Source organism: Sinocyclocheilus rhinocerous, unplaced genomic scaffold (genome assembly GCF_001515625.1).
Source record: "Sinocyclocheilus rhinocerous isolate Xijiao unplaced genomic scaffold, SAMN03320098_v1.1 scaffold1561, whole genome shotgun sequence".
In the NCBI taxonomy this organism is placed as follows: domain Eukaryota; kingdom Metazoa; phylum Chordata; class Actinopteri; order Cypriniformes; family Cyprinidae; genus Sinocyclocheilus; species Sinocyclocheilus rhinocerous.
Window position 1 is genome coordinate 387,044 of NW_015652263.1, and position 13,374 is coordinate 400,417.

At 35.2% G+C, this 13,374-nt stretch overlaps 1 protein-coding gene across 3 annotated transcripts in view; it reads right to left on the reverse strand.

Moving 5' to 3' along the window:
- The window catches only part of LOC107714175 (glycerophosphodiester phosphodiesterase domain-containing protein 5-like), a 47,956-nt gene that overhangs the window by 7,060 nt on the left and 27,522 nt on the right, over positions 1–13,374 (reverse strand). For all 3 annotated transcript variants that reach the window (XR_001636964.1, XM_016519930.1, XM_016519929.1), the window contains exons 3-12: positions 11,245–11,348; positions 9,201–9,294; positions 8,918–8,977; positions 8,539–8,637; positions 7,683–7,776; positions 6,162–6,307; positions 4,417–4,499; positions 2,923–3,073; positions 1,584–1,805; positions 140–297 (exon numbers count right to left, since the gene is read on the reverse strand). Coding sequence is in view for 2 of the 3 variants with exons in the window: in XM_016519930.1 (XP_016375416.1) it covers positions 140–297; positions 1,584–1,805; positions 2,923–3,073; positions 4,417–4,499; positions 6,162–6,307; positions 7,683–7,776; positions 8,539–8,637; positions 8,918–8,977; positions 9,201–9,294; positions 11,245–11,348 (1,211 nt within the window). In the remaining variant the exon portion in view is untranslated. The remainder of the gene's footprint in view (positions 1–139; positions 298–1,583; positions 1,806–2,922; positions 3,074–4,416; positions 4,500–6,161; positions 6,308–7,682; positions 7,777–8,538; positions 8,638–8,917; positions 8,978–9,200; positions 9,295–11,244; positions 11,349–13,374) is intronic.

The following is a 13,374-nucleotide window of genomic DNA, read 5'->3' on the forward strand; positions in this document are numbered from 1 at the left end:
GCAATTACAGGTTTTTGCATTTTCAGTTCATTACACTAGTGGCGCAGACACTGCAGCTTTTGTTCCAAAACTGTCCTTTATTGTGTAATGTAGATGTTGTAAGCGAGACCAGGTGTCTGTAAATAGGGCAGCAACCTACCGGACGTCCTGCGCAGAGGCCTGGTTGTAGCGCAGCAGGACCCTGCTGATGCCTTTATGATGGAGTGTGTCGAGAGGCAGCTTCTGCACAGATGTCTGCTGTAAACCTGGAGCCACGTTCCTCACCATCTCCCTGTTACTGTCCACCGTCCACATCACCTACACATAACACACACACAAAAAGAATTTAAATGTGTTTATATATATATATATGCAACACACACACACACACACATATATATTTATTTCTATTTTACATGCATATATTTCTATTTTAAATAGATGCTGTTCTTTTTAACGTTTTATACATCAAAGAATCCTGAAAAAAGTATCACAGGTTTCAAAAACAATATTAAACAGCACAACTGTTTCCAACATTGAAAATAAATCATACCAGAATGATTTCTGAAGGATCATCTGACATTGAAGACTGGAGTAATGATGCTGAAAATTCAGCTTTGCATCACAGGAATAAAGTCTATTTTAAAGTATATTAAAATAGAAAACGACTATTTTAAATTGCAATAATATTTCAGAATATTAATGTTATTTTTCTGTATTTTAATCAAATAAATGCAGCCTTGATGAGCAGAAAAGACTTCTTTAAAGTATTTTGAATGGCAGTGTACAGTATTTTTTTTAATAAAACCTGATTATATTTATAATTTTTATGGCCAAAATTTAAATGAAATTCTATTAGCCTGTAATGTAAATCAATGAGATTTTTATAACAGCATAGCAGACTAAAATAATGCATATAAATATCAGTTGTCACTTTGTATCTTCCAATAATGTGTCTTAGTAAGACAATATGCAAATATGATATGATATAATTTTATTATCAGACAAAGTCGGAAATATTTCTTGCGTGACAGTATTGTGAAACACTTGGTTTTATGTTGAAAGCTTTGTAGTTTTTTTATTGTGGATGGCAAAACATATAATGCAATGCATTACAATGATGATTGAGAGCTCATAATGACAAATTTACGTTCCTCTAAAGCATGATGCATCATATTCGATACTCAAATTAAAACATGATATTTCGAAAAACATGATATATGGATTACCAAGTAAAGTCAAGTTGCTTAAGTCCAGTAAGTGCTCATTGTGAAATAAAAATAGTAGTTATTTTTAAAGAACTTTTTCTTAAAACAGCACAGCACAACAGGTTTTTCAGCAAGGTTTTGATCATGTTGATAATTTAAAGGCTTTAGAAACGTCTATATCAAATACAATTCAGTAGGATTTATAGGGTTAACGTTACAACCATTATGCAATTAATATTAGTCACAGCTAGGGGGCGTTCCAATACAACCACATAAACCGGGAACAGATTTGTATCCTGAATCTTATCTCTGAACACATCCATTTCAACCCCTGACCAAGGACAATGAGATTTCCAGTAGCACATCAAACGTGAGCATCACTCCCTCAAGACTAACCTGCCGTTGTGGTATTCCTGACCTCAGAACAGTGTCCAGGGTGAGGTTGACCCAGTCGTGGCGGTGGGGGTGATTGGCCGGTGGTCTGTGCAGAGTGAATACGGCTGAGCTCTTGGACTTAGCCGCTAGTTTCAGCATCTGCTCCAAGCTGCAAACTGTCTGGTTCCCAACTGACCAGCGCTCGGATGTTGACATGTACTGCACAGTCCAGAAGGGATCATCCTGCGTTCGGTAAAATCAGTTAGTCCAGTTATATGCCTTCATACATACTTATACAATAATGCAAATGTAAAGTCCTAATGTTTTAATGTAAAGTCCTAATGTTTTGCACCGAAAACAGCTACAATTTAGTTTTACGTAACCTTTACATTAAATTAAACACACTGTTTTTGTTACTGTACCTTTAAGATTTCTATATGTTAATGTGCTGACATCATAACTGTGACTTGTTCTAAGTGACCTGTTTCGCAACATCATTTCCATAAATGATCAAGAGAGGAAGCTTTACAAAGCACATCTACATACACTGGGGAAAAAACATTTGAGTAGAAATAATTTTCATTCAAAATTTGCTAGTAAATTTCACAAATAATTACAAAGAAACAGCAAGTACCACATTGACTTCAACATGAAATTTTGAAGTAGAAAGACTGAAGTAGTATTTTCTTTAAACATACTCTAATAATCTTTATTTACAACTTCGAACATTCATTTTAGTGTAGTACATTGAACTCTTATACATGTACTCTATAAATCTAAAAACACTCTTCAGTCTTCAAAATCGAAATCGCGTTTGGTCTCGTACTGTATCGCGTACCTTGTCAGTGTCATGCGCTTTGCTTGGCCATTTGTTGTGATAAACAGGAAAGTGTGTTCAAGCGCCAGCAAAACAGTGTAAAGAAATACTCTTTGTGATAAGCAGTCAATCAGCAGAAGTTAAAAGCAGCTTGTAAGTGTATTTATTTCTTGTCTCAGTGTTAAGCGCAGTTGTCGTTGCTAGGAAACGCTTGTTTTGTTTACTGTGGAGACGTGCTGAAATCGCATTTGGTCTCGTACTGTATCGCGTACCTTGTCAGTGTCATGCGCTTTGCTTGGCCATTTGTTGTGATAAACAGGAAAGTGTGTCCAGCTGAATTCAATTTGAGTTTTGTTAAACGAATAAAAAAGAAGCTTAGGTTTACCGCGGAAGCGGTCGCGGCTCCGGTCGTGTGAAGACCGAAGAGTGTAAAGACCATCGACTCTACCGTAGTCTTACCATAAATAGATCTACATTACTAACACTATTACATACTATTTCAGCTGTACTGTAGACATAGTTTAGAGCCAAAATGGCCCACACCTTTAGAAACCACTGGCCAGCGTTCAGCGAGCTCAAATCAGTCCAGTTGAAGAGTGAAGCATCATCATACTGTCTGTCCGGGAACACTCTTCTCACGTTTGTGGTTCTCCTCAGCGTCCGGTCTCTCATGAGGAACGGCACACCATCTAGACTACAGCCGAAGCCAGAGTTACACAGCAGTATATGTGATTAGACAGCACTTAGATCGCAACTGAGAAAAAGCTTCCATTAAGGCTCAACCTGCCAGCACTGCTGGATAATATTCAATGATAAGAGAGAGAATAAAAGTGAGGAGCTGACTTGCGCTGTGATTGCATTCAGATGTTTTTCTGTCATTTACTGAATGGTGGGACTGTTTTGCAATAGAAGCCGTATTATTGCAACTCATTATTATTTATTTAGCAGATGCTTTTAACAACCCACAACCTCAAGTTAAATGCCTTACAAGAGCTCAATGGTACTTTGTGAACCACCCACTCTAAGGATTGAACCTTTAGGTTACCAGCCAAGATGTTTAGCCTCTTAGCCACCAATTTCATTTTAAACCAGAGGTTCCCAACCATAGTAACATGTGGCCTGAAACAACTAATCACAAAGTAGTGATGGCCCACAAGACTTCAATTTCAAGTATAGTGTTTCTCACAATATATACTGTTCCAAAGCAGCTTTACAAAGCTTTTTTTAACTGACTCCAATGTCTAAAATATTTTTTTGCCAACACAATGCTCAATATTGATGATCATGAGAAAACAGCCTCCAAATTTAAACAATTTTATTGTTTAAATTATGTAATTTTATTTTAGACTAGGGATTTGTCTAAGGAATAATTACAGAAATTATTTGCCTTTTTAAATGAGGCTTTTATATAGTATTTTATTACTTAATAAATCAATAAATTACAATTATATTGTCCTATATTTTAATATTTAACAATAATTCTTATTTTATATTTCTTTTTTATATTATATTGTATTACATTATATAGCAATGCATTACAAATATATTGTGCTATATTTTAATATAAATAAATATATTTATAAATATGTAAAAAAATAAAAAAAATACTGTAGATGAAGATGCTGTCCATAAAGTGTTGCTTGTATTTGTATACACAAAAGAAATGAGAAAAAAACAAAATAGACAAGGGATGATATCTCAATCTAAAAAAGCCTGAGTGATGACCGTCTTTAACCAAGATAAATTACAACCCAGCAGATGGACAATTTCTGCTCCATTATCTAAAGATGTATGTTAAGCAGGCAGAGTAGATTATAGCTTTAGGGGGCTTCTTTATAAAGTCTTCCTGTCTATCCCAGTGTTCAATTACTATGCACTCACTGGGCTAAGAGACGTCACGCAACCCTCTCATTACAGCAGTCTCACACAGCCACACAAGGATTCACACACTGCATCCACATACACATGGCTCTGTGCAATCTGTTGATTGAACTGTACCAAGAGGAGGAGAACCAGACAGAATAAACGTATGAATACCTGATGGTCACATCCGCCTCCAACCCGCTAACATTTCTTTGCAGAGCTCTGTTGAACGAAAGGAGAGTGTTCTCTGGAGCGAGCTGAACAAGAGGGAAAAAAACAGAATGTATATTTATTATATTTTATATAATTACATAAAATATAACCACATTTTATATGTAACTGGACTCTATCTTCAAGCATGATTTGAACCCTGTGGAGTTCAGAATGGAAAAATCTTTGATAAACCAAAATGTGAGACTCTTCTCACCCTGGAGCTAAGCAGTAGCTAAACCTCTTCCTTGCTCTTTGGATATAAATCAATAACTCATCTCATGAAGCTTCACTGAGTGCTTGAGGGCCAGACACATGCACAATCTACAGCTCCTCTGTGGTTCATGCTTATGCAAAGGCATGCAAGCAGCAACTTGAGATCATCTGCACACTGCCGTTCTAGATGTACTATTACATGTGACATCAATGCAAAATGAAGGATGCCTCGTTTGAAGCACAGGAGAATGAGGAGAGGAATATATTGGGATCAGTATGCATGTGTCTTTGGAGAGCACTTATGGTTATGACTCGCATTTTTGAATTCTGGCTTTTAAAGCCATGGTGGTTGGTACTACACCTATGATCTCCAACCAGCGCCTGCGTTGTTGTAAAGGCTTGTGTTTTCAATCCAAGATTGGCTGTTTACAGCTGTAGCTAGGAGTGGCAGAGGACAAGTTCTTCCAAAAAAATTGTTCACTAATAGGCTAGCTGAAATGTTACATAACACTACTGCTATAGCAAACCACCCATAGGAATGATGATTTTATTATTCATTTTCTTTCTGAATTATTTTTCTGTAGCTCTATTTAGAGGAGGACCAGCTTTTCCCAGAGGAAATTAGGCAAATTTGTTTCACAGGTGACTTTATTACAGACCAAATAAACATCAGTTTTTTCTCACACAAACCCTGCAAAATTAGAGGAAATTACCAGTTTTTTAACATACAACTTCTGATAAAGCTAAACCCATTTTTGACAACAAAAAAAATTTATATATATACACACACACACACAACATATCTATTAGTTTATTTAGACAGATTATGTGTATATAGATAGATTATGTGTATATAGATAGATAGATCTAAATGTATTTATTATTAAATATCAATACAAAATTATTATTTATTAAATATAAATATTAATTATAAAATACTTCTATAAAATGTATTAATAAATAAACTTAAATATAAATATCAAATTATTATTTATTAAATTGAAGTATAAAATTATTAACTAGCTCAGAAATGTAATCCTGTCCAAATATTGATTTTGACTACAACTGTACAAAAACATTTGCAATTTTTTTCCTGTGTCACTCTAAAACAGAAATAACACGCACACGTTAAAAGTGTATTTGCCATTTCAAAGCAAAATACACCAATGATACACACGGGTGTACTGAAAACCCTTCATAACAACCAAACCTTGAACAACGCCTACACAGAGATTCTCAGCAGCTCTTTCCCGAGTTATATTTAGCTATGGACAAGCCAGGGAAAAGAAATATGAGAAAGATAAATGGAGGGAGAGAAAGAAAGAAAGAAAGAGAGAAAGATAGTGAGGGATGGAAAGACAGAGGAAAGATACAGGCACAGAGAGAGGAAGGAGCAAACTGCCTCCAGCAATCCTTGATGTAGCCTGAGCTTGATGTAGCATCTAGGGAAGACAGGAAGTTTACAGCACAATGTTGACAATTTAGCATCTCACCATTGGAGCTCCTTGATGGCCGATGATGGCGGGTGCTGCTTTGAGACTCCCACGCTCCATAATACAGGGTGAGGTGATTGACAGGGGAATGAAGTAAAGTGTGAGGAGAACACTCAGGTAGATGAGGAGAACCATCACCTGAAACCCTAGAGAACCAACAACTTAGTTATCTGAAGTTACAACTCAGGCACAGCTTCCAAAAAAGCCTTTTTAAGGCATAAACTAAAAATGGCTATAAAATAGATTTTTTAATCAGTTTGAATGGTGATCACATGTGTGTTATTATGTCATCTTTGTTGCAAAAGCTAAGTGTTTAAGTAACTTTCTTTTTTCAAGAGAAAATGCTTATTGAAATTAATCTGTGCGGTCTCGTTGTACATATGTAATGTGTTTTCTATCATTAGTGTTGCTGTAAGTAACCAGATGTGTTATTATTCATATGCTATAAAGTATTAACAGTTAAGAAGTGCTGATTCCACATGATTCCCTTTAAAATGTTGCTCGGCCATGACAGTAGCTGACCTGAAAAAGAAAACTAAGCGTATTAACTAAGCAATAACTTCCCTTGCAGCAATGCTGAAAATATAATTTTCTTGGTTTGCATTCTGACACATTTCTGAACACATGATATATGGAATTGAGCTTGCACAGCTATTTTAGTTCACATGGCTTGCATAAAGTAAGTTTCAGGGGAGAGACAAGTTCTCTAAAAGTTAGAGTAATTTAGAGGTTACAAAGTGAAATTTACAAATTATTAAGACACTAACATTCAAAAGTTTGGGGGCTGTTATTACATAATTCTTTTTATGTAGCAAGGATGCATTAAATTGATCAAAAGTGACAGTAAAGACTTTTATAATGTTACAAAAGATTTCAATTTCAAGTAATTGTTCTTTTAAACTTTCTATTCATCAAAAAAAAATCCTTTTTAATAAGAAATGATTATTGCACACAAAATTAGCATATTAGAATGATTTCTGAAGGATCGTGCGACACTGAAAACTGAAGTAACAGCTGCTAAAAATGTTACTTTGTCATCACAGGAATAAATTACATTTTAAAATATATTTGAATAGAAAACAGTCATTTTAAATTCTAAAAATATTTCACAATATAACTGCTTTTACTGTATATATTTATCAAATAAATGTAGTCTCAAAAATCTCATCAACTCCGAATGTCTGAATGGTAGTTTATGCTCAGTGTATGTCCCTGAGGAATGAAGAGAAAGTCTTCTGATTAACTTAATAAGATGAGCCAGTTAAATCTGTGCTTAGTTGAATCAGATTGGGCAAACTGAAATGAGGAATCAATAGCAGTATATTAATTTTCCCTCTAATGCTGCAACATGAAGCACCAGTGCATTGAGCTAGCGGAGATAGCAATGTGTCTCTGTGTGACGACAGGAATGTATCAGGAAAGAGGATTGCTCTGTGTATCCCTTTAATAATTAACATCTAGTTAATAATGATGGCCTAACTGAGAGACTGATCTTTAAGCGAGGAGGTGGATTCATCTTACTGGTTTTCCCTGCTCGCGCCATCTGTCCAGCCACCAGCCAGGCCAAAGCGGTAACAGCAGCTAAAGCACCGATGTGCAGGAAAGGACCAGTAGCCTGAAGAAAAACAGAGACATTCATTTGTGCTTAATACACAAACATACAGAGAATAAGAGAAATGCCTAGACAACGGAGAAACCTCAAGAGTCTGTAGAAAAAGACCTCACACACAAGAGAAACTTATAGCCTAAAGGTATAACTTAAAAAGCACTATTTTAAAGTTTGGAGTAAGATTTTTTAAATGTTTTTGAAAAATCTTTGCTCACCAAGGTTGCATTTATTTGCTCAAAAATACAGAAAAAATTGTAATATTGTGAAATATTATTACAAGTTAAAATAGCTGTTTTCTATTTTACCATATTGTAAAATATAATTTATTCATTTGAAGGCAAAGATGAATATTCAGCTGCCACTACTCCAATATTCAGTGTCACAGGAGTCTTTAGAAATCATTCTAACAAGCTTCATTATGTGTTTTTTTTTTACATTTCAATGTTTCAAAACACTTAATATTCTTGTGGAAAATGTAATACTGTTTTTTTTTTCTTTGATGAATAGAAAGTTCAAAAGAACAGCATATGTAAATCTTTTGTAACAATGTAAAAGTGTTTACTGTCACTTTTGATCAATTTAATGCATCCTTGTTGAATAAAAGTTTTAATTTCTTTGGAAAAAACCCTTACTGACCAAACTTTTGAATGGTAGTGCAACTACCAAATTTCCCTGACATTTTAATATTCTCCATGTCTGACTTTTGAAATCCCTGCTATTTTCAAGTTTGCCATGACTGTGGGAAACCAGACATCTAAAAAAGCGTACCTGAAGAGAAATCCAAACTACATCCCATTCCTCTCCCCACATCTGAGTGACCGATATCACACCAATTATTGTAGTGAGTAAAGCGACTGTCACACCAATCTAGAGAGAAAAACACAGACCACTTCATTCCATTTCACTTCATTTTACGCAATTCTACTTCATTTATTCAGCAAACTACACTGAAAAAACACACCACTCCATTCCTGTTCATAAACAAACAGGAAATACTACTTTAACTCTGCCAACAGGCCAGAAAGCCTCAGGGCATAACAAGGTGTTTGTGACACTGTGTCAAGGTTAATTTGGTTTGTCTCGCACAAACGGACAAGCTTTTCTTTTTCTATTCTAGGAAAAAAACATTTCAGAGGTCGACGGGTACCTTGTGGAGCCAGTGGAGGTTTAACTGCTGCCCGACAGCCACATGGCACAGGGCTAAAATCTGGACCGAAAAAAAGACAATTACGTTCAGTGAAAAACTAGACCGCAACTGTTCAGATGAGGTGATAACTGGGTTATGGAGCTAAAACATCATAATAATGCTGAATGGTGACATGTACACGCATGTCTGAGAGAGATTGTTAAAGCACACTAGTGGTTTTGGAGAGGTTTTAGTATGCAAATCAATAGTGCAGTATCACTGCTACAGAGCAGTTACAACTCACCATTAAAAATGCAATATAGGTGAAACCAGCTGCCGTAGCGGCCAATATGGGAACGGTTCCATCACTCCACTCCCCTGAACGGTTATATAAAAACCTGTGGGAGCACAATACCAGGGAAAAAAATGTTAGCGGTTGATTATTCAGCATTAGAATTCCTGGTTGTCTTATATTCTCCATAATGGTCAGACTGCATTAAGGCCTAATCAAATAACCAAGCCCCTGAAAAACAAACAGAAGCTACTAATCTTTTGACTGGCTACACATTTCTCTTACTCGCTCTTATGAGAGCTCAGGATTATACAAGTATACTTTTCCCAAAGAGGTGGATGACAGAGGCATCTGTTTAGCAAAAAGCATCATCTGCCTAGTGTGTATCTTTGAAACAAAGGGAGATAAAACACATGAGACCATAAAGATCTACTATAAGATATTTTTTATAGAATTTTTTATTCAGCAAAGATGCATTCAATTGACCAAAAGTGTCAGTAAAGACATTTATAATGTTACAAAAACATTCTATATTAAACTTTCTATTCGTCAAAGAATCCTGAAAAAATTGATCAGTTTCAGAAAAAATATTAATTGCCATCACAGTAATAAAATACATTTTAAAATAATTGTAAAATAAATTAAAACAGAAAACGGTCATTTTAAACTGTAATAATATTTCACAGTATTACTCTTATTCTGTATTTTTTTTTTATCAAATAAATGCAGCCTTGGTGAGCAAAAAAAACTTCTTTCAAAAACATTTAAAAACTCTTACTGACGCCAGACTTTCGAATAGTAGTGTACAAAGCACACATGCACTTATATACTGCAGCAATAGTAGTATGTTAGTATGTTATACTGAGCCTAGGATCAGAATGGAAACATGGGGCGGGCAGATTATAGATCACCCGTAATTCACTCCTTCAGAATTGATTGGCTAAAGCAGCTCGGTGGGTGGAGCCATATCAAGTGTTTGCTTGCTACACGGCATCCCCTGTCTGATCACAGATTCTACACACACAGTCCCTCGGGGCAATAACTGGAGGTCGTTGTGAATCAACTCTCTTGTCCTCTACAGTAACATCAAGGACTCATGTACCTCCCCCCTGAGACTGTGCGGGGGGGTGTGGGAGGCCACAAAAGGGAGGAGAGAAGTGACATTGAAAAGAAAGAGAAAACAGAAGATGAAAGAATTATAAAGATCAGGAGAAAATGACCTTGAAGGACAAAGCAAACAATGGCTTTCATTGTCACGTTGTTCTTAATGTCCTCAACCAGTTTTACAGAGCATGTGGCTCCTGGAAAATAGAAGATTATGAAGCAACGGGTTCTGTAAAAACGTCAGAGCGTGATTTAATAGCTAACCCATAACTGAATGTAAATGTGAGTGGGTTTTTCTTGTTCAATATTACACAGGATTATGCAGATATATGTTATAGTTTTAAATTATATATAAATGAATAAATATTATATATTATATTAAAGTAATATATATTATAAATGTATATTTTAGCTCTGTATTTTACGCATACTACATTAAGTACACAAAAGTGAACAATAGACAAAAGAAAACATTGCATTTGGTCTTAAATCCCATAATCCACTCTACTTAATTTGACCTTACATTTAATGTTTAAGAATTTAACTAGAAATATCGACAGCCTGAATTTTCAACATCTTTTTTCTTGACTTATTGTTTAATTGGATTCACAAAAGCTAACACATTTTGCATTCAAAATACAAAATAACCACTTTGAAGATAACCACATACTCGTCTTATGAATTAATTGCATACTGCATACTGTTTTACATACTAAAAGTAGTATGAAGTATACAGTATACACTGCATAGTATGCAGTAAGCTAACAGTCCAGCCTATCTATTAGAATGACATGCAATCTGTTCTATCAGAGACCTTTCCATGAACTCTGGATTACTTTGAGCGTAGGATTATGCCAAATTTGTTTTTGGGAAAGCTCATGAGTTTCTTAGATATGTCTCTTCAGAGAAAGAGAGATTGTGGGATCGTTGATGAAAGTGTGTGATTACTCACCAGTTAAACTCGCTGTAGTCATTGTGGGCCTCCCACCAGAAGTAAAACCATACCAGTAACAAGGAGAAAGTGCAGAAGAGAATGAAGGACCACAAACACTCCCACTAGAACAAAGAAACACAACAAATAAAAATAGTTTAGTTAAAAGTTCAAATAAATCTGTTACATAATTTGTGTCTATCAACATCAGTATTATTAAATGTGTTGGTGCCAGCATGAATTAATACAGCCACTGTGAGAAACTGTGCCAAAAGATAATCTCAAGAACAAATATTTCAAAATACTGTTTAAAAATTGAGTGAAATTTAATATAGGGTTTTCATAGTGCCTCAGGTCATGACTGCATATCACAATAAACTCAGTTAATATGAATAGAGCGGCTTCAATAGTGAGATCTGCCTTCATCACAGATTCATTAGTGAAACATTAGTTCTGCTCTCTGCAGGGTAAAGGAAAGGGTCTTTCAGTTGCCTGCATTCAACTCTCACTTTCTCAACTAAGTCAACTAAGAGAAGCATAAAAAATGTACAGGAAATACAAAAACTACATTTACTTCAAATCTGCAATAATTAAAGGAAATGTTTACCCAAAAATGAAAATGTTCTATAATTTACTCACCCTCAGGCCATGCAAGATGTATATGAGTTTGTTTCTTCATCAGAACAGACTTTTAGAAATGTAGTAATACAAGTAATTCACAAGCCATTAACTGGTGGACTGGAGCGGTGTTAATTACTTGTGGATTATTGTGATGTTTTTATCAGCTGTTTGGACTCTCATTCTGACGGCACCCACTGACTGCAAAAGATCCATTGGTGAGCAAGTGATGTAATGGTAAATTTCTCCAAATCTGTTCTTGGATGTCATGAGGGTGAGTACATTTTCAGATCAAATAACCAAGCCCCTGAAAAACAAACAGAAGCTACTAATCTTTTGACTGGCTACACATTTCTCTTACTCGCTCTTATGAGAGCTCAGGATTATACAAGTATACTTTTCCCAAAGAGGTGGATGACAGAGGCATCTGTTTAGCAAAAAGCATCATCTGCCTAGTGTGTATCTTTGAAACAAAGGGAGATAAAACACATGAGACCATAGCGCACAGTATCAAGTTCAGTATTAGCTTTCTTCAACATCTAAACTCAGTGGCTGTGATCAGAATTGAACACTGGCTTATGTTTTCCGGAATACTGTGCAGTAAATTCTCTATACTGTTCACTATTTTATAAAAATGGTGAGTGCAAAAGTACATAGTATTCCTCTATATGCTTCAAATAGTAGTATGCTATGTTTGTCACATGACATCTTCACATACACGTTTGATTTAGCATAAAACAAGATAAAAGTGAAATGAGAAATAAGATAAAAATTGAGTAGCATGCAATAAAGGATAACTTTTTAATGTGATTCTGTAAAAATAACAAATGTTACAATATTACGTTAAAAAAATAAACTTTTCCAATTAATTTCCAATTTGATAAACAGAAATGGCTGAATATAAGATACTTAAGATATTCTATATATTATATATATAACTAAGTCAACTAAGAGAAGCATAAAAAATGTACAGGAAATACAAAAACTACATTTACTTCAAATCTGCAATAATTAAAGGAAATGTTTACCCAAAAATGAAAATGTTCTATAATTTACTCACCCTCAGGCCATGCAAGATGTATATGAGTTTGTTTCTTCATCAGAACAGACTTTTAGAAATGTAGTAATACAAGTAATTCACAAGCCATTAACTGGTGGACTGGAGCGGTGTTAATTACTTGTGGATTATTGTGATGTTTTTATCAGCTGTTTGGACTCTCATTCTGACGGCACCCACTGACTGCAAAAGATCCATTGGTGAGCAAGTGATGTAATGGTAAATTTCTCCAAATCTGTTCTTGGATGTCATGAGGGTGAGTACATTTTCAGCAAATTTGATAAGATAATTTTGTAGGCTACCGTGTAACCCTAGTACATAGTCACAATGCTATTTGTTTTCTAGTTCAAATCTTCCAGTGAATAAAACTGGCTCTCTATTAGCATTTCTCACACACAGACAGTAAAGCAGTCAAGAATATTTTCTTTGAGATTGAGTTTCTTTTTCAGCATTTCACTGGCACTTCCCACACATTG